Below are 27,298 nucleotides of genomic sequence, written 5' to 3'. Positions count from 1 at the left end.
CTCACCCAAGACACTCGAGGCAACGTTGTGCCATGAAAACTCCACTTCTACCAATGAGAACAATAGTGTCAAGGACAGAAGTAACATCATGAAGGGCTAACATATTTAAGTGTCTGCCACAGAGATATTTGCTAGGAGTTTGGCACATGTGTTCTCACTTTTGCTTGACACCACTTGTAAGAAAAGGACTCATAGTGACCTTGTTTTGCAGATGAGGAAGCTGAGGCTTAGAGAGGTCAAGTCGCTTGCCCAAAGTCACACAGCCAGCAAGTGAAAGGGTCAAGGGCCAAACCCATACCCCTTGACTTCTCAGATCTTTCTGTTATCTCTTTTGCCAAACTGAGAGGAGCCAACCCAAACGTGGCAGGGGGATTCCAAAGAATGATCTTCGGAAAAAATGAAAGAGAACAATTAGTAAAGTGAAGTCTAGGAAAACCAAGGGTAGATCTCCAGGGATCAAGTGACATGCAAAAAGTTGATTGAGATGAGTGATGTAGAAGAGAATCTGTAAAGAGAAAAGTAGTCTGAGACCTGTCCAGTTTTTTTTTTTCAACATTTATTTATTTTTGGGACAGAGAGAGACAGAGCATGAACGGGGGAGGGGCAGAGAGAGAGGGAGACACAGAATCGGAAGCAGGCTCCAGGCTCCGAGCCATCAGCCCAGAGCCTGACGCGGGGCTCGAACTCACGGACCGCGAGATCGTGACCTGGCTGAAGTCGGACGCTTAACCGACTGCGCCACCCAGGCGCCCCAGAGACCTGTCCAGTTTTATTTTCTTTTGTTTCAACTGAAGCATAGTTGACGTGAGACTTGTCTTTTACATGATGCTTATTTGTGTGGTAGGGAAGGTATGTGCCTTACAGAGCCTTGCTGGCTTGGCTCTCACCTTTCCCACCCCATCCAGGGCTCCCACCTCCCAGACAGGACAGAACTGGGGAGAAAGTACACGTGCTGCAGGTGGAACGTGGGCCCAGGGGCATTTGTGCACTCCATAACCAAAACCCTTGCATCAGGCTCCAGATCCATCCAGTGGGCAGTGGAGAAGATGTATTGGCTGAAAGGACTCACGGTGGCTGACTATGTGTGTCTCTAACAAACACATCCCACAGAACACCCATCCTAAGCACTCACAAGCAAGGAGACCTATTAACTTAGCAACATGAGAAATGGAGAAACTTTGAACAAAAACTCTATGAGTGATGTAAATTGTGGGAGAATGGAAATAATTATCTATTTGTCTTAACGAAGAATGTTTATTACCAAAGAGGAAAGGAAAGTATTCCTGGTATTGATACACTGTTTAGGTAATAAGAAACAACGCTCTTTGGTCTACCCTCCACATTACAAAGACATTTTAACTTGGTGACTGTGATTTGAGCACACTCATACCTGGATGAGGGTTTCTTACTTGTTCACATGAACCTTAGCCCTGTTGAAGAGGGCTTGCGAATTCTCAGGTTCCTTTCTTCTTTGCTTAGAGGAGGAGGCAGGCAGCGTGCAGAGTAGGGGTCGATAAGTACTTCTTCAATTTTTCCTAGTAGGTCGAGACAGAAAACTATTCTGACCCCTGGCAATTTCCACAGGACACCACCGATGTGCTTTTCTATGCAAGATGCATCATCATATTGCAGAATTTCTGTTTGCAAGCCACCCCCAACTTAATCCAGGACCCTCTTTTTCCCCTCTGAGAGCCAAATACATTGAAAACACTCAGTTGTGCCCTGCCTGTGTGTACAAAGAGAGCCAAGAGCGTACTGCCACAAGTGTGCTGGAAACAACTCCTATTGGTCATGAAAGCTGATGGTTAAATTTTTAGAAAATTGATAAGCTTGTTGTTAAGCTTTAAAATGGCCAAGCGTGGGGCACCTGGGTGGCTCAATTGGTTGTGTATCCAACTTCAGATCAGGTCATAATCTCAGTGCGTGGGTTTGAGCCCCGCATCGGGCTCTGGGCTGACAGCTCAGAGCCTGGAGCCTGTTTTGCTTTCTGTGTCTCCCTCTCTTTCTGCCCCTCCCCTGATCCCCACCCTCAAAAATAAATAAACATTAAAAAAAATGATTTTTAAATGGCCATGTGTGAGGTGCCTGGGTGGCTCAGTCAGTTTAGCGTCTGACTTTGGCTCAGGTCATGATCTCGCAATTTGTGGGTTCCAGCCCCACATTGGGCTCTGCACTGACAGTGGGGGGCCTGCTTAGGATTCTCTCTCTTTCCCTCTCTCTCTGCCTCTCCCCGCTCATGCTTTCTCTCTCTCTCACACAAAATAAATAAACTTTAAAAAGTTTTAAAAATAAGATGGCCATGTGTGGAGTATTTACACCATTGGCAAATTCTACAAAAATTTTTTTCCCTTTGAGAACTGAAAATAAGAGACCATGATTCCTTCTCTGGATATGCCATGCATTCACAATTTTTTTTCAGCTAAAGTTGGTGAACATCTACTAAACGACAGATCTTGTAGTAGTTATAAGAGCCCTAATGATAGGTGATACATGATCTCTGGATCAGAGAGACCTCATTGAACCACTCCCTGACCATCCTTCTACTTACTGCTAAGACAGATGAGAAGCTTTGGGTCTATCTGCACTTGAGATTGAAATAATTTTTTTTAACGTTATTTATTTATTTTGAGAGAGAGAGAGAGGGAGAGAGAGGGAGAGAGAACAAGCAGGGGAGGGGCAGAGAGAGAAGGAGAGAGAGAGAGGAGAAGGAGAGAAGGAGGAGGAGAGGAGAGCCCGAGGCAGGGCTTGAACTCACAAACCATGAGATCATGACCTGACCAAAATCAAGAGTTGGACACTCAACTGACTGAGCCACCCAGGAGATCCAAGATTGAAATATTCTGAAATCTCTCCCATTTGTCATGATCAAACATCCTAACAAAGGTATTTCAGAAGCTCGTAAGGAATTCATCTGAAAATGAAATCTTTACTAAATGACAGAAAAAATCAAGCCCCTATCTCTTTAGAAATACTTTTCTTCCTCTATCTCTTTTCCTAACTTTTACCCTGCATCCTTGGGGGGTTTCACGCCAGAGAAAGGAACATAGTACAGAAACTCCCTTGGGTAGTGAAAGGCATTTGCTTTTGCTAGAACCTTCCGGATTTCTGGGAACAGGTTCATAGAGATTTCATAAATGCTACTAATCTTTTGTTTATTTTTAAAATCTTGTTCAAATATATGATTTTCTCATCATTATCTTGCCTCCTGTTCCAGTTGAATTCCATGGTTGTGTCCAGAATGAAAAATGCCAAAGGAAAAAATAGACTGACTTAAGTTACGACAGCCTAGTTCACCTGTGGCTGGAGTTGGTCTGACCCCCTGGTTCTACTGAGTGACCTTGAGCTATCACTTTCCCAATAAGTGTGCAACAGGATGGCATTTGTAACCACAGGAACATTTAAAGGATTAGCTGTGGCCCTCGAGGCTTTTTAGAAAAGGTAAAGGCAATTAATTCTTACTTATCCAGTACTGGATAGTTTAAAAGACAGACTCTGCATTGTCTAGATTATGGAAAGCCTTGGATCCCTTACTTCTAAGAACCATAATCAGCTTAAAAAGGCTTGAAACTGTGAGTGCTCAGAATTTCCTGTTGAGGATCGGCACTGACGCTGTGGTTGCTCCCAGGAAATGAAGCAGGGTCAGGTAACAGCCTCAAAGACCTGGGTCACGGAGAATGTGACTCCTGACAACATTCCCTTAAGGGGAACTTGAGAATGGAAAACAATAAAGGAGAATCCTGGGCCCTCACGTGTGAGGGTACAGAAGTGGGGTGAGAGGTAAGGGCATTACATAATTTTGTTTTCTCTATTTCCATCTCTCGTGGCTTCAGTTCTTTATCTCTGCTGATCTTTCTAGGATATTTCATTTGTAAGCCTCCTCTATTATAAAGATACTGAGCATTTTTTGGAATACCTTCTCTGGGATACATGCTGGAGATACTCTGAAGAACAAGATGTCGTTTCTTCCCTGACAAGGAGCACACAATCCTTGGTTGGGGGGTTGGGGGGGAGCAGGGGAGGTGGGGAAGAGAAGCCAAGATGGAAACGTGATGCACTAGAACTTGGGGATTGTGGGAGGGGTCCCTAAGCCACTCTAGTCATGGTAGTGGGGGAGCTCCCTGGAAGAGGTGGGATTGGGGCTAATTTAGGGACAAATAGACACGATCCAGGCAAGTGAATGGAGAAACAATATTTCGAGCAGAAGAGAGGGAAAATGTGTAGAGATGTAAAGGAACAAAATACTTCGAGGAGCTCTAGGTAAAACTGGAGCTTAGGGTTTGATCAGGGAGGAGTGGTAGGAGATGAGTAAGTAGAGGCCAGCCCTGGAATGTTCTGTAGGACATGCTAAAGGACTTGCAATTCAGCTAGGGGAATAACGAGGAACCAGTGAAGTATTTTAGCAGTATTTAACCTTATTACAGCTGTGACTTAGAAAGCATTTTAAAATAAGAATAATAAGATTCATTGATAGTTGCTGAGCACTTATGATGTGCCAGGCAAATTTGGGGTATTTTTCTTGATGTGACGCATGTCAGTGCCACAACAGTCTTGGCTCAAAGCCACATGGCAGCAGTAAGGTGTAGTGTCAAGATACAAATCCAGCCAGGACACCACCAGAGACTCTGTTTTCAGCTGCCAAGCCACAAACATATCTTATATTGCTCTTTTTCAGTCACAAATGCAATGTAATTCTCATTGTTTATCTTCTTCTTGTTTTTCAACTTGAAGCCAGTTTACCCCAGCAATCCCCATGCATATGCAAGGGGTCTCTCCTTTTGAGAAACCCCAGATTTCTATTACATAAGGCCTAGGGAGTTTACAAATTGGAAGGAATGCACAGAGAAGTCCACATTGACTAGACTTTTTGCCCTTCTATGGTGATCACATAGTTCCTCAGTGAAGATAACTCTGCAAGACATTTTCCCATTGTTTCAACCGGAAGTTTTGCTGGGAATCCCCAGGAATGCCTAGCCTACGCTCAGTTTCTAGATCCCAGAATAAGTTACTCCTCCTTTTCTCTATTTCACTTGGGGCCAGTTTTTTTAGAACCAAATTCCTTGTTAACGAGGAGCACAATTAAGAAAAATCAAATCAGAGTTAAATGAGGGATAGTTAAAAAAAAAGCAAAAAGGATTTCTTTCATTCCTAGAGGGCCTTTAGGCCTTTAGGAAGGCCCAGATTATGCACAGCACCTGAGATATGCTTGCAAATAATCAAACGTTACTTTTATTCCGTCATCAACCCAAATTACCAAGTACCTGCTATGTGCCAGACACCATGCTGGCTAGCTATACAGAGATGGTTAAGTCGTGGTTTCCTCCTTCGTGCCTAATAGAGTTGCTCAAAGTCAGTCACTGATACTCGTACAATGTGGGTGTTTATCGTCTTCATTTCCCTGAATACCTCCATCTCCTCCGTGATTGTTGCCACATGCATCTTTTGACTTGTAGGACATCCTAAAACACATCTTCCCCTGAAATGGTCCAATTCTACACAGCTACTCCGGTCCAGGGAGATGAGAAATGGCTCCTGATGTGGGTCATCTGACTAAACCAGTTCTCACCAATCCATTACTTAACTTTCCCATTTGACTAACAAATGACTAGGCACACTCTAGCCTGTGATGTTAAGGCCTATTTGGGAGTTGTTGGGCTATGGTCATTTTCTTTCTTTCTTTCTTTTTTTAAGTTTATTTAATTAATTTATTTTTTTAAGTAATCTCTACACCTAACATGGGGCTCAAACTCCCGATCCCACGATCAAAAGTCACATGCTCTTCCAGCTGAGCCAGCCAGATGCCTTGGGCTGCAGCTATTTTCTAAAGGGAAAGGTGAAGAGTTTTGATTTCAAGTCATCAGGGAAGAATCACTATTACTTTAAGCACTGAACATGGAAATATCTCTAGAAGAAATGTCAGCCCTTTGGAAAATCTCTGAAAAGCCCAGCTATGTGATCATAAATCCATTCCATCCCTTTCTGAAACATACAAATTTCTCCTTGGGAAATTGTAAGTTTTAAGGGCCTAAATGCAATGCCTGAGGATCAGTTGTCATGGAAACAAAGCTAGGGCATGAATAACTCATTCAGTCTCGTACCCCCTTTCACACCAGGCACTGCTCTGGGGGATATGCTGGGCAGACAGCCGCAGAGCAAAAGGGACAGTGTGTGATCGGAGAGTCCCGGATCAGAAATCTTTATCTCTCAGTATTTTTGGGGAGAGCCTATCGTTCTCATTTGTGAATGGCGGAAGACATGGAGAGCTGAGAGGAAGTGAACTTTCAAATTCATTTTACATTAATTTTTCATTAACTCCATTAACAGCACTCTTCTCCTGTTTTTCTTTTCTTTCTTTCCTTCTGTCCATCTACTCTGCTTATTTCCTACTTCATCCTGGCCATCCCCAGGCAGTGTCATATTGACCTCTTTTCCAGACGCCCAAGGGTTGACAAACCAGTTCCCCAAGTATCACCTTCACCTCCACAGTCACCACTAACTGTAAGTGACAGGTGAGCCTTCTGAACTGTACAGACAGCATGTGCCTTGTGCAAAGAAAACGAGGGCAGCCTTGTCAAAGAGATGCCAGTTTCCGCTGCTCCTAGACACAGCATTTCATTCAGACTCTCTGAGATCATTGACAGCATTTTTGTGTAGTGCAGCAGTTGAGGACACCAGCTTTTACAGGTATCAGAGTTTAGCCACCTTTGTTTCACAAGGGCTAACCAGGGTCTAATACAGTGACAGGACCTGATGAGCGAGTATGGTATTGCCCACTGAGCCCCACCCAGCCTTTAAAAACTGTGTCTCTCTCCTCCCACCGCTTTATATATTTTTTTTTTAATTTTTTTTCAACGTTTTTTATTTATTTTTGGGACAGAGAGAGACAGAGCATGAACGGGGGAGGGGCAGAGAGAGAGGGAGACACAGCATCGGAAACAGGCTCCAGGCTCCGAGCCATCAGCCCAGAGCCTGACGCGGGGCTCGAACTCACGGACCGCGAGATCGTGACCTGGCTGAAGTCGGACGCTTAACCGACTGCGCCACCCAGGCGCCCCAACCCACCGCTTTATCTTTATGGAGTTCTTATTTAATCTTACCCCAGTGGTCATAACTGATTGCTTGATGATAAGATTCCTTTCCAAGTTGGGTTAGGTGCCTTGTCCTGGATTTTGGGGCTTGGAATTACAGTGGCTAACAACTGTGAAGGTAAATATTAGAAGATGCGTGTAGTTATTATTATACCATTACGCATGTAGTGGTAAAAGATTTCCACCACATGGAAATAGATGGTCTGCAACAGCAGAGGGCGAGAGACAACTCCCAGGAAGAAAGAGATGGAGAAAGAATCCACACGGTATTAGGTCCCTGCCTTCAATGGTTCCTGAGGTCTGTTGCATCTCTGGCCTTTTTGTGGTTTGGTTGCTCTGGGAGAAAACCCAGGATCCTTCAAGTGTGCTTCCATTTTTTCTTAAGGTATACATTGAGTTTTTGTCACCTGCAATCAAAAGGATCTTGACTATTCCCTGGAATTTAGCAGCACTCTGTAAATGTTTGCTGAGTGATGAATGTGCAGATTTTCAGACTCCAAATTCAGAATGCCATAAGACTTGAAGATGTTAGAAAGGCCCTTTGGTTTATCTCTCATTCTGGGTGCCAATTCACAAGTACCCCAGCCAGGGAGAAAGTGCTCTTGGTTTTAAAGCCCCTGGAAGAAGATTTTATAAAGTCCCTTGATGATTTAACAAAGCAGATGAAAAGAACGTGGATAATCATGACATCTTGAACATCTCCTTTTCCCTTAATTTCTGTATTCCATTCCTAGTCTCGACGATTTTCCACTTCTCATTTTTAAGCTATTATTTTAAATCTTTAATTCTTTCATCTCTTTCAATTTTTCATACCATCTAAAATCTATTTGATTTCCCAAACTTTTTTTTTTTTGGTTAATAATATCACATTTATCATTGTCCCCTGATGATTAGCCTTCTCCCTTTTCCAGAGAATTCAAGCAGCTCATCATTAAGAGACATATGATGTACACTGTTCCATCCAGCAGACATTTACTGAGAGCCTTGTATAAAGCAGGCACCATGCTAAAGGCTGGGATATAGAAACATTACAACTAGATCCCTCGTGAAAAGAAATTACTTAAAGTCTAGTCTAAACCTGATAATAGAATTTCATTTGTCTGAGATTGAAATTATTACAGCTATTGTCCTTATTTTCTTCATTGATTCATTCACTGTTCAGTCATTCAGCACACAGGTTTGAGTTTCTATTCGGGACTGGGTACTGTCCTGGCTCTGGGTTTATGAAGTCGAACAATGTTTCTATATTCTGCTGGGAGGACAGAAAGCAAGCAAATGCACAATTAACTAATTATTTCAGACGATGATGGATAGTGATAATTGTTATGACTAAAAGGAGCAGAATAAAGGATTAAGCATCCTGGGTTGTAGGTAGGCTATTTTAGATGATGAGATAAGCAAGGGGTCTTCTCTGAGGAGGTGGCATTTAAACAGAGACCTGAGTTACACAAAAGGTTGAGCCCTGCAAAGATCTAATGTGATAGCAGCCCTGCCAGATGGCCCAAGGAATTGGACTGGATGGTCTCTGGGGTTCCTTTCAGCAGAAAAACTTAGAATTCTACCCTTTCCGCCTAGTTTCTCTTTTACAACAGTTTTTATGTTTCCTCTCAAAACCGTTGCCAACATGCATAACTACTGGTTGTAGAGCCCAGAGTTAGTCCCTAGGGAGGTTTTGTCAATAATTAGGACTCCTGGCCCCAGCGGCTTATGATACCATCTAGCCCTCCCTCATTTCAGAAAGAGCCCAAGATGCCAGACAGAGACAGGTTCTGATCTTTCAGGGAAAAAGAAATGGTTTTGGGGAGCACTAGATAGCAACCCAGTGCCATGGTTTATATGCTATGTAAACCTTAATTTCTCCATCTGTAATTAAAAAAAATTTTTTTTAATGTTTATTTATTTTTGAGACAGAGAGAGATAGAGCATGAACGGGGGAGGGTTAGAGAAAGGGAGACACAGAATCCGAAGCAGGCTCCAGGCTCTGAGCGGTCAGCACAGAGCCCGACGTGGGGCTTAAACTCACGGACTGTGAGATCATGACCTGAGCCGAAGTAGGATGCTTAACCGACTGAGCCACCCAGGCTCCCCTCTCCATCTGTAATTTTGAAGTGGTCACAGTATACACAATATTGTCTTTATAATTTAAATTCATAAGAAAGAGATCAGAGGCCAAATTCCTATGCAACGAAGTCTACCAGATGCCTGGTGTCCTTTGGTCGCATTAGAAATGTACTGACTTTGACTAATGCTAGAATAGGTGGGCCGTCACACGGGCATTGTGAACCTTGGTTCTGAAGATTTACTTTTGCTTCTGCCAGTCACCCTGATACCACTTCAGATTAAATTCTCAGATTGAGAACATTTGAGCCACGCTAGTCGTGTGAACTTCGACCACTTGTGTGAGTGCCAGCTTGTAGTTTAACTTCTCAGATGAGATGTTTCTCACCCTTTCTCCACCAGTGCCACAACAGAAACATGCCAGATTGTTTTTGCTGTCTCTCCCTGTTTGGCAAGTTTATTTCTCATTTACCTCGATAGTGAAGGTATAGCCCCCTTTTTAAAAAAGTATATTTATTTTATTTATTTATTTTGACAGAGAGAGAGCGAGCGCAGGAGGGGCAGAGAAAGAGGGAGAGAGAAAGAATCCCAAGCAGGCTCTGCACGGTCAGCATGCAGCCCGATGTGGGGATTGAACTCATGAACTGTGAGATCATGACCTGAGCCGACATCAAGAGTTGGGCACTTAACCAACTGAGCCACCCAGGCACCCCTGAAGGCATAGCCCTTAGATGTCTCAGCTTTATGTAGGGGTCCCCCCATTTGATTCCTCATCCTGGACATTTTTTCTTAATTAGTGCATAAAATAATGGCACATTTTTAATTGATGGCATTCTAGATTGAGTAGCATCTAGTAATTAATTAGAAAGCCTAGACCTTTGGGAATAAAATGCAAGATGGGTATGTGGAATGAGGGTGGCACAGAGGGAGAAAGCCACTGAAAAGGGACATGGGAACAAACAAAGAGACTAATTCATCATCTACACTCAGAGAAGAATCAGAATCTGACTTCACTGATAGAGCACTGTGATTATTGGCTACCGTTTGGGGCCTGAGTGCCTGAGGATGTGCTATGACACCAGTGAGACCTTGGACCTTAGGGTAGCACATCAGAGTCCCAAGCACAGCTAGGAGAGGGGATCCAAGAGTTTACACTCTTATGGTTCATTGGGGGGGGGGGGTGGCGTGGGGCGGCAAGTTCTTTTTCTGAAAGAAAGGTGACTGGGAGCCCTTGCCCATCATTTATTTATTCTTTATCTCCCCTACTATCTGTAAATTCCAGCAAGGGCAGGCATTTTAGCTTTCTTCTACATCAGTGTCTTCCAATGCCTACACACGTCTCTGACTTATACTCGGGGCTTAACAAATATAGGTCACTGTTGGCACCTGCTAGAGGTGATGCAGGGGCTCAGGCCTGCGTTCGCAGTGACAGGCCCAAAGCAAACAGGCAGAGGTACAGAGACGCTAGAAGTAGGAGCCAAGATGTGAAGCCAAGTGGGTCAGAAAGGAGAGGAGCTGATGTGTGAGGAGTAGAGCAGGCAGAGGAAAGGATACTGGAGGAGCGCCCTGAGCTAGAGAGCAGGCTTCTCTTCAGTCTTCCTTGTGGTCCCTGAGCCTCTGGTGTGGGTGTGCTGAGGCCAGGGAGAAAAGCGAGCACGGGGCGAGTAGCCAGGTTGCAGGCAACACAAGAAGATACATTTTTCAGATGCTGCCCATGAAATTCCTAAACCATAATTACTTATTTATTTATTTATTTTATTTATTTATTTATTTTTACAAAATGTCTTATAGTAAAAGCAACTCAGAGACAAAGCAGTAGAATGCTCAGGTGCCCATGGGCTTGGCTCCACCTAGGCTCCTTTCTCTCCCACATCAGAGGTATCTATTTCTCATCCTCGCCTCTGCTCCTCGTCACCAAACTTCCTTCTTTCTGCAACTCATTGCAGTCCCAATTCTTCTGGAGCCCCCAGTGCTGTGACTAGCTTACTAGCATCTTAATTATATCTGGTAACTCTTTTTCACTCCTTTCCTGTTGGACTTCCTGTGTTATCTGGCACCCCTTGGGAACCTCCTATTTCCTAAAACTCTGCCCTTGGTCTCTGGGACACTTTCTCCTGGTTTCTTCTCAGTTTAATTGTCAACCTTCTCTTTCTAATCCTTTGTTGACATTCTCCAAGCCTACCCACTTGGGTCCCTCTCTTTACACGCTGCAGCACAACACCGTCTCCTTGAATTATCTCACTGATACCATTAGCTTCAAATACCACCGTCAGACTGTTGACTCCTAGAAATGAACCTCCAGTCTAGTCTCTCTTCATAGGGTCCAACTGTATATTCAGCTAGAAGTTAAAAAGATTTACCAACCTTGCCTGGATTTTTGCAAAAGCCTCTACCTGGTCTCCCTCCAACTGGTCTTTCCTCCTTCCACTCAGCTGTTTGTTTCTCAAACCCAGTTCTGGTCATGTTTTTCTTTAGCCTGCTGAGTAAGTATTGCACATCCGCATAATATCATAGCTGGTATTTTGTACGTGCCTTTATGATTACACCTATCATATGGTGTTGTAATGCTTTGTTTGCATATCTGTCTCTCTCATTAGACTGTGAGTTCTAACTAAAAACTATTATCTATAAATCATCTTTGTAAGGCTTCCATGAAGCATAGAGTCTGGTATGTTTTAGGAACTCAAAGAATGAATGAAATAGTTAATGAATGAAAGCAAATGTTGGGTTGGGCTGAGATCCCTTCTTGTTAAACATTAACTCCTTTTAAAACCAACACTGCCACATTTCTTACTTCTTTGTCAGCTGCTTAATACATTATCCCTGTTGACTCTTGTGTAATATTCTACAAGTGGAGACACAGAAAACCTTAGACCAGCTTTGGAAGGAAATCTCTAAGCATAGAAAGAACCCTTTTTCCTGGGTTTTCCTGGATTTCCCAGTTTTGCTCTGGTCAGCCCCTTCCTCAGGCAGCCCCTTAGATCTAACTAAAAGCATTCCAAGCACAGTTTCAGATCCGTCAGGTCATACTACGTTTACAGCTGGTTAATAACTAATATTTACTGAGAGCTATGTGCTCAGGTGCTGTACATAATCACTCCACTTAATCCTTACGGCAACCCTATGTGGTAGGTACACTAGCACCATCTTGATGGATGTACCGTCTTATCCGTTCTTGTGCCCTGGTACCATCATGTACCAAGATGGAAGTACCATCCCAAGGGAACTCCGCCAACATGAGCGCAGTGCCCATGCTTGTATCCGCTATGGTTCATCCCCCCGTAGAGGCTGCCCCTTTGCACTAAAGACAGTAGCAATGGCTCTTTAAAATTAGCTTATGGACAATTGTTCTAGGAAACCCTGTAGCTCAGGCTAGAGACCCCTTCTTCTCTCCTGTGCATACCTCCATCACAGCACTTCTAACATGTCATTGTGATTATCTGTCAGCCTGCCTCTACTGTCCAGTTAGATCACAAACTTCTCAAGGACAAAAAATGATTATATTAATTGGGTTGTATCTACAGCACCCAACGTGATGCCTGTTGCTTGGTACGTTTTCAGCAAATATTTATTAAATTAAAGTAAATCAAATGGAGAAAAGCCCTAGGCTAACTGATGGCCCTAGGGGGCACAGAGGCCTGCTCCCAGAACTGGACACCTTCTATTTCTCTTCTGTTTCTCAATATTGAAACTGATGCCCTCTTTAACATAAAAATTTTACAGCCCCTCTGATAATCACTAATATGCAAAAGATAATAGTTTTTAGCTCAGTCCAGTTTCTGCACATCCTCACCAGCTAAAAAGACTTTAGTCAGATTGACTTTCATTATTTTCTACTATTAACGTAGTTATGTTTGTTTTAAATGCATGTGTATATATGCAAAATATTTCAATATTGAATGCAACTTCTTCAAAAAAATTTTTTTAAATGTTTATTTTTGAAAATTAAAAATAGATCTACCCTATGACCCAGCAATAGCACTGCTAGGAATTTACTGAAGGGATACAGGAGTGCTGATGCATAGGGGCACTTATGCCTACTTTCAACAGTAGCCAAATTATGGAAAGGGCCTAAATAAATGTCCATCAACTGATGAATGGATAAAGAAATTGTGGTTTATATACACAGTGGAATACTACGCTGCAATGAGAAAGAATGAAATATGGCCTTTTGTAGCAACATGGATGGCACTGGAGAGTGTTATGCTAAGTGAAATAAGCCATACAGAGAAATACAGATACCATATGTTTTCACTCCTATGTGGATCCTGAGAAACTTAACAGAAGTCCATGGGGAGGGGAAGAAAAAAAAAAGGTTAGAGAGGGAGGGAGCCAAACCATGAGAGACTCTTAAAAACTGAGAACAAACTGAGGGTTGATGGGGGGTGGGAGGGAGGAGAGGGTGGGTGATGGGTATTGAGGAGGGCACTTGTTGGGATGAGCACTGGGTGTTGTATGGAAACCAATTTGACAATAAATTTCATATTAAAATAAATAAATGTTTATTTTTGAGAGGGGGGAGGGGCAGAGAGAGAGGGAGACAGAGGATTCAAAGCAGACTCTGCACCGAGAGTGGAGAGCCTGATGTGGGGCTCAACCTCACCAACTGTGAGATCATGAACTGAGCTGAAGTCAAACATTTAACCAACTAAGCCATCCAGGTGCCCTGAATGCAACTTCTAAATGCACCTCTCTACCCCCAGAGATCATGATATGGCTCCACTGAGAATTCCTGGATTTCCCAGTTTTGCTCTGGTCAGCCCCTTCCTCAGGCAGCCCCTTAGATCTCGTCTCGTGACTGGGCTTTACCACAGATGACCAGACTTCCAAGATACTGAACTCCTGCTCTTGACATTTCCAAGTATCTCTTTCCCCATCTCCACACACATCTCTACCTCCCTCTCTACTGCTGCACTCCACTTTGTTAGGACTCCAATTGCTGACCAAAACTCTAGGGCTGACAGGTATAAGACTTGTTCACTGCCTTTGCCACTCTCTTGGGTCTAGTCTGCCTTCCTACTCTCTACCACCCACCTTTGAAGCCTTGTCTATCCCGGTGGGCAAGCTTCACACCAGGACCTACCTCCTCTGGCTCCTCTCTGCGCTATCAGTCCACAGACATGACACAATCCAGTAACCTCGAATGTCTAACAGGCTAAAAGAAGAAAGGCCTCTGTTTGATGCCAGCACGTGTCATTTCCCACTCTGGGAAAACCCAACACGATGAGGCTGGGTTTTGTTTGGTTTAAAGCCAGTTTTATCCCTCAGATGGTAGAGGATTCCATGGAGAGAACTGCTATTTTGAACATAATTCTAACAAGGTTGAGGTGATCGGTTGATAGGAAATCTTAGATATTGTGTTGACCAAGAGATGGACACTGTTCACAATCAGAGGCAGAGTAGGATAGAGGAAGGAGCTTCTGTGATAGAGGAAGGAGGTATGTGCTCAGAAAGACCCAAGCTCAATTTCCGACTACATACTCAGAAAGACCCAAGTTCAAGTTCCAAAGTGTGAGTTATTTAGCCTTTGTGAGATCCAATTTCTTCACTCATATTTGGAGATAATAACCCTAACCATTTTGAAGGGTTATTGTAAAGATCAAATGTGAACTCACTAACAGTGTTGACCATGTAGTAGAGAACACAGTAAAAACTTATCTGATTACCCTCTTTATCAACATCCAGTATGAGGTTGGTAAATGTTAGTTTATCAGATTTCCAAATGTTAAATGAAAACATGTGTTTGCTCCTGTGGTCAGAGACTCTAAGTGGAAACCTTGAGCACAATTGTATCATTTCTCATAAGATTTTTTTTTTGCCATCTGAATAATTAAACATCTTATTCTTTAAAAACTAATGGGTCATGATAGAAAATGGGTTTAAAAGCTGAACAATCACAAAAAAATATATACGAGGACCGTTAAGCATATGAAAACAAGTTCAGTCTCATAATTAGAGAACTAAAAATTTCAATGACACAGAGATATTTTTCATCTCTGAAATTAGTTTTAAAATAAAAATTATTACAGTCGTTGTTGAGGCTGAGAGTAATAGGCACATGCATGCATTTGTAGTGGTAATATAAATTAGAAAACTCTTATGCGGGGACATTTTTCAATTTCCAATAAATGTACATATGAGCTTAGCTTAAAAAATATGGGACACTTCACAAATTTGCATGTCATTCTCATGCAGGAACCACGCTAATCTTCTCTCTGTCCTTCTAATTTTAGCACATGTGCTGCTTTTACTAAGACGGATACGTTTATCCTCATTATGTGGCACAGGAAACCAGGACTCAAAGAAGTTAAGTAACTTGACCAAAATTATACAGTTATAAAATATCACAATTCTGGGTTTATCTCTGCAGTTGCATCAACCCAATATGGTAAGAATGTTATCTCATACTTATCAGAAGGTCTAATAGGTCGTTACATACAAATTTGATGAACAAAAAAGAAAAAATAATAATTACCCAGTAAATAGCCTTTACTTGATAGCAGCAGATGAAACGAACAACGTGAAGAGGGGTGGTATTTAAAGAGGTTTTGGTTTTTTTATAAAACAATTATCTTGGCCTTTGCAGCAGGTCAATGTCATGAAAAAGAAAGTTGGGGTACAGTTCGCTTAGATTAAAACAAGCAAAACTGCAAAGTGTCCTCCCTGATTTTTTTTGGCTTTGAGAAGACCAGCCATAATAGACATGTTGGGAACAAACTGGGGAACTTGAATATGGACTGAGTGGAGATAAAAATAAGGAATTATTATTCACTTTTCGTTGTGTGTGATAACAGAAACTGTCCTTTAAAGGAGAATTTTTTTTAATTAAAAAAATAATTTTTTTTTAAAAGTTCTTTTACTCTGGAGCTACATGCTGAACTATTCAGTGGTAAAATGTCATGATGTCTTTATTTTAAAATGGTTCAGTAAAGCGATTTGTAGATAGAGGGAATGTGGCAAAATATTGACCACTGCAGACTCTAAGTGGAGGACATATAGGTGTTCTTTGTGGTATTATTCTATTTCTCTGTCTGTTTGAATATCCTCAGAATAAATTACATATGAAAGAAGAGGTCCTTGGGAAGCTCTGATCCAAAGGGAGGGCTCTAGAATTGTTCCATGGGGCTTGGTTCCTGGCCCTGTTCCTTACAAAGACTGGGAGGACTAACACTCACTGAAACCTAGGTTTGGCAAGATGGTCACTGGCTGGAATCTGGCTAAAGGAACCTTAATAAGAAGAAGGTAGGGTCGTGTGTACGGGTTTGAAAAAATGAACAGCCTGAGAAAAGCTGTTAGAATAGCAATTTTCACCAAAAGGGCAAAAAAAGCGTTAGTTGGTGGCAAGTGTTGGTGAGAACAAAGTCACGCAGCTGCCAGGAAAATGAATTTCAGGTCAGTCTGCATTTCTGGAAGCAGATAATCCAGAACGAGGGGGGTTGAGAGTCCCTCAGGCACATTGGGCCAGGTGCATCTGGAGTTTGAGATTCCACTCTGAGTGCCTTGTTTTGAGTGGCCCTGTGTGGGTCCAGAGAGGGTGGCCGGGTCGTGTCATATTGGCCAAAGAACCTCAGGATCAGAAGTTCAAAAAAGACTAAGAGGAACATGGGTGGTGCAATCAAATATTTCATGGGTTTTGTGCAAGACGGACTAGCCCTGTGTAGGCAGCTTCATAAAAAAGAACCAGGTACACTTGTTACAATAAAATGAAGACTTTTTGTAAAGATGCCAGGGAAGGACTGCCTTTGCTAAATGGAGAGCATTGTGTGCACCGTTCATCGTTCATCGCTCTCCTTTCACGCTAAGAGAACAATGGTAAATTTGAGACAAAGAGAGAGGAAAAACAAGACAAAGTTCTTCAGAAGTTTGAAATGCTACATAAGCTGAAGCAAGGTTTCTATTTGCCGGTACTAGCATTTTGATAGCAAAATTTCCAAGGGCTGGAGATAAAATTTATCTTTGCGCTGGATGCTTGCCTAACGTTTGCCGTTTGCAAGCACCGTGTTGTCCATGTTCACGAAGACAAATAATTACATTGATAGTTTATCCAAAGCTAGATAGCCCTGGTCACTTTTCAAAGTTTTTATTTGTTTGCTTGTTCCATCTTGTTTTGTTTTTGAGTCAGTGAAACATTCATGTGGTTTAAAATTCAAAGAATAGGGGCGCCTGGGTGGCTCAGTCAGTTAAGTGTCTGACTCTTGATTTTAGCTCAGGTCGTGATCTCACGGTTCTTGAATTCTAGCCCTGCGTTGGGCTAGACAGTGTGGAGCCTGCTTGGGATTTTCTCTCTTACTCTCTCTCTCTCTCTCTCTCTCTGACCCTTCCCTGCTTATGCTTTCTCTCTCTCAAAATAAATAACCTGAGAAATGAAATTTAAAAAATAAAAATAAAATTATTTATTCAAAGAATAAAGGAATACTATGAAATATATCCTCCCTCTGCCAATTTCTGTGCTCCAGCCATACAGTCCCACTCCTCAGAGCCAACTAATGTTAGCCAAAATCTTGTTGTTGCATGCATGCCTTACTCTTTACCTAATTTTCTCAATGTGAGAGTCTAGGAAGCAAGGGTTTCCTGACTCTTTGGCTATGTGACCCATAAGATGCTTTCTGTTACACAGGACCAAGTAGAAGCCAATCCCAAGGGATTTAGGAACAAGTATTCCTTGAAACAGCAAACACCAGCAAATGCCTAACTCTGCTATTCTGCAGTTTACTGGCCAGGAAGTGAAATGCCTCGCCAAAGACTTTGCAAGGGAAAGATAACATCTGTGGGGGTAAATATGGCTATTTCTTCTCTGACCAACTTTTCCGGCAAAGTTATACAATTGCATCTTTGTTCTTGTCCAGAGAGCTGGGCGGCTGGTGCTATGGAGCACCATATTATATGTCATATACTATTGTTGGTATCACTGGGGATTTATAGTGGAGAGTAACTCATGCTTATTTACATATTGGCCCATCCACATGCTCTTCAATTATGTCTCTCTGTGTTATTTCTCCAATGGAAACAAGTTCCTAATACCTAATACCACTTGTAAATATCTTTCAAATATGCATCTGGGAGGCTCCTGTGGGGATATGCTGTTAGCATGAGATATCATTCTCATCCTCATTAAGTGATACATTTTTCTAGAGAGACAAGAATTACATGTATGAAACAGGGATTGTACTTAGGGCTCTCAGTCTTTAAGAGTGTAAAAGTTTCCTACGATGAAAAAGTTTAAGAACCACTGATATAGACTATTGTTCTCAGTCACCACACTAGAACACTGGCAAACACCAGAACATTATTCTTCTTGATGAGATTTTGGAAACACCCTTGTACTCCAGATGGGGACTTCTTGAGACTTACGAAGCAGTCTATCTGACTAAGCATATAATATTCAAATTACCTCAAAAACTCCAAATAATTGTGCTTGGGACATGTATTTCTCCCTAATTCAGGGGTACAGATACCCCAAATCCTTTTACTGGATATGTTCATTTGCAAAGCACAAAAGAAGAAACATTTTTATCCATGGTTTGTCTGTCCTTTGGCAATGATCTGAAGTGGAATCATGATTCATGTGTGCTCTGAGAGGAAGTGCGTATTACTTCCGGAATTACTGAACCCTAACTGAACTGAAACCAAGAATCATAGCCTACCAGAAACATAGGGCAATCGATCAAGTTTTACTGGTTTTGGGGGGGGTTTGTGTGTGTGTATAAGAAATGAGGTCAATTTAGGTACCAGGCCATTTGTTAAAGATTCCTGAAGCCTGTTCTTCAAATACAGTCAGCACAGAGGTTGGTTCTCGCATGTTGGCCCAGCGTCCATTTAGCCAGGATTTGGGGATTCTACAAGGCTATTGCACCCTAAAGAAGGGAAGGGACCTTTTATATATGAGCCTGAAGGTGGGTATGGACCACTTGTGCCTATAAATACAATATTTGTAAGCCTAGAGTTTTCTTCTGTCTCCCTCACACTGCTGACACATGGACCAAGACAGAGCTGAAGGTGTACATTCTCAAACCAAAGTAAGAAAATGACAAAATACAAGCACATGGTTTAGACACGATGGAGCAAAGATTAGATGAATATCTGATTACACACAGGGCGCTAAATGACATCATGTGAGCGGGGCAAGACAAGGCACGGTTCCTGTCCTTGACGGTTGCAACCACTAACCACTTGCCATTTTCCCCATTGCATCACAGTATCCTCTTGTCATCTGCCAGTTAACTGACAGAGATAAGGACAGAAAGGTGACCTCCATTTCCCTTTCATTATGTATTCATAATAGGTTAACCCCCTGAGGGACTTCCCAGAGCCATCTCCAGCCCTCTGCTCTGAAGAAGAGCTGAAATAATTTTCACAGGAAATTCACGTCTTAGAAACAGAAGGGTGTTGTCTATTACACCACAATTATGAATCCTAAAAAAATAAAATTAATGACACTTGAAATGTTCCACTTGAATCAGCAAGTCTTTATCATCTTGTAAATTAGACCACTTGTATTTAGGAAAAGTGAGAAGAAGATTGTCAAGAGCTCCCAAGAAGGCAAAAGTGAGTCACCTTTTTGGCGACAGGTGGGTATTTATGAGAATGCGCTAGCGTCAGAAACAGGCTTGGTTAACTTGTTTTCTCTTGGTGAGTCTGGAAGAGGATGAGCTCCAACCACTCATTGCCTCATTGTCTTGCCTACCGGCTCCTTTCCGGGCAAGGAAGAGAGCTGTGTCTCCTGCAGAGATTTGTAGGTATCTGCCAACAGTCCGTGGAAGACAGCTGTCCTGGGGCCCCGAATGGGCAGTCTGTAGTGAATGCTCTCTGGGGGATGGTGCAAGAAGAAGGAAAAGCAAGGGCTTCTTAGAATCTATTTTTAAAGAAATTCAAAGTATCTAAAGGTCACCAAAGGCTTTTGTTCAACCTTATAAAACAGATTCAAAGTTCACATAAGAATTCCTTTTAGGAGAACCATCTTTAAGCTTCTACAAATCTTGTCAAGGAGGTCAGAAAAGAGTACCTAGAAGCAAAACTCAAGTATTAAAAGTCGTGGCCAATTAAATAAAAAGTGAATATAAAATGTGTCTGCAGTTGTAATGTGAGTCAAAGGGAAAAGAGGATTCGATGCTTAGAAGACTTTTCAGGGACACTTATATGGTTCTGTCTTCAAACAAACAGACTCACATGATCTTACAAAAAGTTGCAATAGTACTTGCATGTCAAAACGAACCTTCATTTTATGAAATGATTTAATTTAGGGTTCCTTAAATTCCTCATCATCCTGACCTCTTCTTCAAACGTGATTCTAGTTACAAAAAAGTTGGTTAATCTTCAACTTTTCCAAAAGACACATTGCTTGAAGGAGAGTAAATTAGTGCATGAAATAACATCTTTCTATTGGAAGTCACTGAATGTAAGGGACTTAGGAGTCCTGAATTCTCTGGAAAGCTCCTCGCTCCAGCTGAGTGAGAGCTAAGAGATGTCACAAGACCACAGACCTAGGATCCGGTTCAGTCTCGTCACTGGAATGAGGAAACAGAGGTCCAGGGTCACAGGCACTGATGGACTGAGGACCAGAATCCAGCTCTCTTTAATCCTAGCTCAGTGTCCCCTCACTGTGCCAGGTGGTCGGCCAACTCAGGGGGTTTGCATCTCTACCAATGTTTAACGACAACAAGAGCCTGTGTCACGAAACGCCAGAGTCAATGTAAGTGAACTAGAAGAAATCCCCATCACTTACAGAGATAGGCTCTTTCCGTTTACTTGGTTCTTACCGATAATTACTGATAACATATAAAGGTTAGCTGACTCCAGAAAAATACTAGAAGTCGCGGTTGTCATCGATGAGAAGAGTTAGGCAGTGACCGGCAGGAACGTTCACGGGGATGAGTCAGCCTTCTGGCACTTGGAGCGTTTCCACAGGCGGTGTCACACAGGCGGGCGGCAGCTTCAGCAGCAAGCAGCAAGCGCTTTGGCAGGGACGCGTCTCAGCTTTATAAACCGCTGGGGCCAGAGCCCTGTCAGCAGTTGTTCTGGGCTGATCAAAGGTGAAGGCTGCTTGTACTGAGTGTCTGACTCTCAGGCGCGGGGGCGAGGTGGTGGGCAGGCAGAACGCTTCTCTGGTTTTACAGGTGGGAACACAGAGGCCCAGACCGTTTAAACAATTTAGCCAGTCCTGTACAGCAAGCCGAGGTGCTGAAGCCAGGCCTCGTTGCTTCCAGGCTGGTGCTTTTACAAACACCTTGGGGAAGGTTAGAATAACCGAAGTGAAGCTTAGAGATGTCACAGTAGGTCCACCAGGCTTTAGCTCATAGCCAGCTCCGTAAGCACTCTCCCTGAAGTCCTCCTCCAAGACTGCTGCCCTTGGATGGACTCTAGGGGCAAGAGCCATAATACGTCCAAGAACATAATGTGCTCATGTTATGTACACAAAGTCTGGCTCTTACATTGGTAATTGAAATACACTCCCAGCATTAATAAATTGATGAAAGGCATCTTATCGCACTGCCCTATAGAATTACAAAATAAACATTCTTGCTGAGGGAAGGGCATGTAAGTGTGTGTGTGTGTGTGTGTGTGTGTGTGTGTGTGTGTATTACTCCTTTGTGAGGCAGGCCTGAAAAAGTCCAGGTTCAGGGTAAACTCAGAACGAGTATGTGACTGGAACAGAGAACACTGTGACCGGCCGTACATGTCGGTCACCCAGTGTTCTTCTGGCTTCAAGAAAATGAGGTGGTTGCGAACCGGTGAACAGCAGAGTGTGCTCTTTCCTTGGGTGGATGCTCTTAGCTCGAGGCTCTTCAGACCCTGGGGCTAAATGAGAGCCATGACCGAGGCTGGTATTTGTGGCTACCTAAGAAGGGGTTCACTGGGACATGGCAGCCTTTGGCTGCACTCACATGAATGTCTCCAAACCTCAGCTGTCTACCTTTTACCATCCCAGCAGGATACCCCTTCTATCTTCACATTTCGTCTCTGGATGCCTTCTCAGGCAGTTCTGGCTCTAGTGCCCCTGAAGCCTCCCAAGATGGAGCTCAGACTTTTCCATTTGAATAAGCAAAGAAAGTGATCCTGATTTGCCTTACTGTGTGTATCAAATGAAAGAAAAATTGGAGGTGGCTTCAGTTAATACGGGAGCATGTGAGACTATGGATAAAGTCACTAAAATGATAGCCTATGCTGCACTAAACCCCTGAGTTGTACCACCCCAAGGAATGACCCACACCCACCTTCACCAACCCAGTGTTGGCTTCTCTAGAAGATGAGACACAGGTCAACACTGAAGCTGGAGTTAGATGGTATCCTTTTTTTCTATTAATAGCAAGTGGACATAAGAATAACGCAAGGCTGCTGCCAGGAGAAGGCAGGTGGTTTAGGAAGCCTGTAGGGTGGAAAGTTCAGGCCTTCGGCGAGGCCATTCCAGGGTTGTGGGCATGCAACTCCTTCCCCACATTAACTGGTACTGTTAGGACTGCCTGAGATGGGATGATCTACTTTGTGCCCCATTTCCATGAAGATTCTTCAGCAAGTAGATTACGGGGCTCTTTAGAAAGAATGAGGCGGGGCCGTATGGCATGGAGAGGACCCAGGAAGGAAAATGGCATAGATAAAGGCCAGTGAAGCCTGGGGAGGGGACAGGTGGGCTGGTGTGAAGGGAGCATGTCAAGGCCATAAGCAGCATGTGAAACAGGCCATAAGCAGCATGTGAAAAGAGAAAGGGGCAGACAGTGGGAACGGGTTCAGATAATTTAGAACCTATTTTAGGGATTAAACTTTTCATCCTACTACTGTGGGGGTTGTATGTCCCCCAATACAAGTACTCTAAAAATGCAAACCTGTTGAGATGTCATTACAGGAATGTTTGGATTCAGTCTTGGCTTTTGGTGGAGGAAGACTCATCATTCTGTTCGGAAGAAGCAAGAAAACACATTAGTTATGTGACCAAAGCTCGGTGGAAAGGAATGTACCTTTATACATTTTAAAGCACAGATGCTGTCTTGATTCTGGCACCTGTTAACCTGGCGCTTAGACCGCTTGGCCGCAGTGCGAGATGACTGGACCAGAAGCTGCTGCATCTCAGGTTCTTCTTGCTTTATGGATTTTGATAAAAACTTCATTGAAAAAAATATCTTATTCACTGTCAGAACATGTATGGTCTAAAAACAGAAGGAACCAAGAATCCTCCAGTGTCCAGAAAAACATAACAACTCTTCCAGATCAGTAATCTACCCTCCAAGTGCAAAGCAGAATATTTTGGTTAGAACCTTCGTATTTCATTTCATTTCATCTCATTTCATCTCATCTCATCTCATCTCATCTCATCTCATTTCATTTCATTTCATTTCATTTCATTTCATTTCATTTCATGTATTTTTGCTTTAAAAATCCCTTTTTATTCCCATCAATATAATTCTGTTTGACACATTTCTCTACTTTTGAGTGTTACTAAAGCAAAACAGAAACCATTTGGAAACACTTTGTTGTTAATCCAACTTCGATTAAGTAAAATTTTATACAGATTTTTACAGTTTTTTTAGTTTTTTTTTAAAGTTCTTATTTTAATCACCTGGTGCTCATCACGACAAATGCATTCTTTAATCCTCATCCCCTATTTCACCCTCCAATTTTAGAGAAAATGTCTTCACCACATCCTATTTCTCCCGGCAGCTAAGGCTGTGGAAGTGACCCTCGACCAAAACGCATATGAGCCCAAACCATTTCTATATTAAATTGCTTAATTTCTAAAGGCTGACAAATCTGTAAACTTTGATGGGATATCTAAGTCTCTACACTCATTTCATGGTTTCTATTTCTACAAAGATTTTCCAAGATTATTTTTACTTTGTTACCAAAAATATGGCCCATCTGGCCAGTTTCTTTTACTCAACTGTCATTGGAGGATTCAGTGGGACTAAGAAAAAAAAACCCTTCTATCACCCATGTTGAGCAAACCAGAAGGTGGTATTTGTCAGACTGAATAATTTAAGGTTTGTTTGCACTATAATTCAACAAATATATATCCCTCCACTAATATTTCCTCTCTGTCTTTCTTTTTCCCTCTCTTCCTTCTTTCTTTCATTCCTTTCCTTCATTCCTTCCATTTTACACACATCCTTTAATTTTTACAATGGTTACAATTTAAGTCACTTTTTTTTTTGAGAATGAAAGAGAGAGAGAAGCGGGGCTCACTCAAAGCAGGACTCAAGCTCATCCCATGTGGGACTTGAACTCATGAACTGTGAGATCATGGCCTGAGCCAAAGTCAGATGCTTAACAACTGAGCCACCCAGGCACCCTAAAGTCACTTTTTAAAAACTATTTTTTCAGTAAGTACAATTCTACCTGAGACTCATAAACTGTGAGGACCAATTTAATAAGCTACAGACAGAACCAGGATCTTACTTTATAGTCACACTAGCTAAATCTCAAACAGAAGTGGTCTGTTTTCCTTCAATACATTGAAAAAAAAATGACGAACCTAATGATACTTCAGGTTAGTGTTGACATGATTTTAGGGTTGGCTCAACCCTTAGTCTAGCTCAAAAAGAATAAATCAGCTAATTGTTTAAAATCAACTAATGATTCTGGAATTTGGGACTTTATTTAAAATACCAAACTTGCAAGATAAATAAACTGGGGCAACAAATTTCAAAAATTCTTTCATTGGAGCGTGAAACTTTTGCTCAGAAATCTCAGACTTTAGATATTTCAGTTTTCCATTTAAAGTTGATAAATAACATTTAGTCGAATTCCTTTTATTATGGTCTCACAGGAGCCTTTTAAAAGTATAGAGTCAGTGTAGGTCAATGTTATCAGTGCTGGAGCCTGTCGAGTTCAAATACACTACCCATTTCCTCCCTGACCCTATCTCTTGGGGCCAGGCACCCAGGACCTGGGCTTCATGCCTCTGAGTCCACATCTCAGCTTGGAGTGAATTTCATAAAAAGAATCATAGCATCTACTGCTGTCCAACATAAGGTTACCAAAAACAAACAAACAAAAAAACCAAAAAAACCCACAACTATTTGTTTTCCCATATTATTTCCTTCTATATGGGGAAAAAAAGTTGAAGATTGTCATTAGATCACATATAACTTTTTTGATTGGTCACATTAAATCTGACTATGACTGTAAAGCAAGTCTACCTATATTGGTGCCTTATCCAGGATGAGTTTGCAGTTTGAGTTTTTTAATGAAGTAAAAATGGAGTCTTTCTTCCCTTTCTGAGAGCTGAATACAGAAGAAAAAAAAGACACCCTGAAATCCAACTCATCAAAAATCTGACTGGATTTTATTTTTTATGTACTTGACCTTGTTAAGAAAGCAGCAAATGATCACCACACAAACTGATGACAGCAATTTTTTTTTTTTTTTTTAGTAAAAAGTAGCAGAGGATGTCCTGGACTGAGAACAGATTATGTGGGATCTCCCATATCTTCTCAACACAGAAGTCATCTGCATGGAGAATGTGTACTCAGTTCTGCCTGAGTTACCAAAGGAATCTTCTTTCCTCCCCCTCGTACTGTTCTTGGGGAGGTGGAAAGGCAGATAATACTTTCTACCATAATTTCAATAGTTGTTCAAGCAAAAGGATGAAAACAACGATTTTGGTCTAACTATCTTGTTTAAACAGGAAATGAAACCGGTCAAGAAGCTTATTCTCTAAGCATTCCCTGAACATTCTACTTCCTATGTTTCTCAATCCACTGTCCTGTGTCCCCAAACTGATGTAATAAGAATTAAAATGATGTCCAGATTGAAATCTTAGACTTACCTATGACTCATTAAATTCTCAAAGGATAGCTTCAGATTATGAGGGATTATCAAAGTTCTTGGTTGTACCTGAGGAAGAAAATCTCATTTAGAGCAGTGCCCCCCAACCTCGATTCCAATTTAAATAAATAATGCACCACCTTAGCGAACTCAAGTTGTATCTAGTATTAGAATCATTCACATATTCTTTTGTGACATGAATGAACCAGAGGGGATCACCTACTCACAACTCATAAGGTCTATGCTCTTCCCAGGTTATCAGCTTTTAAAGTTAGAAACCTCAAGATTGGTAAACCCTCCCATTCTCTTCGTGGAGCTCACCTCCAATATCCTTCAGGTCTCAGAGCACCTGTCAGCCCCTCACAGACACCACTGACTCCCAGACCACTGTTAGGTAGTCCTCTGCCTTCCATTCTCACTGTTTCCTAGGCTTCCTCTATCAGAATATTCCTAAGGTTTTTATTGTATTTACTTGCTTGATGTCTGGTTTCCCTCATAGACTTTCAGCCTCACCACATGTCTCTGTTTTTGTTCTTCCAGGTTCTAACACAGTGACTGTTTAAGAAGTATTTGTTGATCAAATTTGTGAAATGAATGAACCCCTTTTGAAGCACACTGGAAAGTTTTAAGTGTGTCCTTCACATAGGACTAAAATAAATTATACGGTTACAGTATTCCCGATTAAGACATTATTTTCTTGAACTTTTCCAGGTTTGTTACTAGCACTAGACATTGGTTTTCTTTTGGGGCTCAGGCTTTCACTGAGAATCATATTCCCCCCATTATTTCTCAAAAGGTATTGTAGCCATGACAATGACAAGACAGTAACAAAATGTGAGTGCAGATGTTCAGCTGGGCTACTCATTGAGTGACTTGCGATTTAAATTCATGACAGAGCAAGGGTGCCTGGTGGCTCAGTCAGTTAAGCGGTTAAGTGGTAAAGTGGTTAAGCATCCAACTTCAGCTCAGGTCATGATCTCAAGGTCTGTGAGTTCAAGCCCCATGTCTGGCTCTGTGCTGACAGCCCAGAGCCTGGAGCCTGCTTCAGTTTTGTGTCTCCCTCTCTCTCTGCACCTCCCCTGCTTGTGTTCGTTCTCTCTCTCAAAACTAAAAAAATAAATAAACTTAATGACACAACAAAACTACAAATTAAGGACCTTCAGAAGTGCTTGCAAATAGAGAAAAATCTGAATATTAAATCTATAGAAATGCCAAGCACCTACTGTATTTAAGCAGATTGTTGTAACTCTTTAGTTGAGGGAAAGTGAGGGGAGGGGGAAGAAGGAATGACCCGGTAACAGGAGCATCTGGGAGTGGCGAGGGCAGCAAAGACTTCGGTGAGAACCTGAGAAGAGGTTTCTAGATACATAGAAGGGATGAGAATGAAGGAGACACACTGC

At 42.1% G+C, this 27,298-nt stretch overlaps 1 protein-coding gene and 1 non-coding gene across 3 annotated transcripts in view; both read right to left on the bottom strand.

The window, feature by feature from the left end:
- Nucleotides 1-1,204: 1,204 nt before the first annotated feature.
- The window catches only part of CE4H1orf105 (chromosome E4 C1orf105 homolog), a 55,762-nt gene continuing 29,668 nt past the window's right edge, over nucleotides 1,205-27,298 (bottom strand). The window contains exons 5-7 of one of the 2 annotated variants that reach the window (XM_043568989.1): nucleotides 25,900-25,967; nucleotides 22,961-23,028; nucleotides 1,205-1,535 (exon numbers count right to left, since the gene is read on the bottom strand). In XM_043568989.1, the coding sequence (XP_043424924.1) occupies nucleotides 1,414-1,535; nucleotides 22,961-23,028; nucleotides 25,900-25,967 (258 nt within the window). In that variant the 3' untranslated portion in view covers nucleotides 1,205-1,413. Of the gene's footprint in view, nucleotides 1,536-19,594; nucleotides 19,950-22,960; nucleotides 23,029-25,899; nucleotides 25,968-27,298 lie in introns of those variants that run through there. The other variant, XM_043568988.1, reaches the window with a different exon arrangement.
- Nucleotides 15,294-15,400, bottom strand: LOC122476680. Its single transcript, XR_006295592.1, has one exon. It is a non-coding gene; the product is annotated as a U6 spliceosomal RNA (small nuclear RNA).

The sequence above is a fragment of the Prionailurus bengalensis genome, chromosome E4, assembly GCF_016509475.1.
Source record: "Prionailurus bengalensis isolate Pbe53 chromosome E4, Fcat_Pben_1.1_paternal_pri, whole genome shotgun sequence".
Lineage (NCBI taxonomy): Eukaryota > Metazoa > Chordata > Mammalia > Carnivora > Felidae > Prionailurus > Prionailurus bengalensis.
This window is presented reverse-complemented; position numbering and strand designations above follow the sequence as displayed.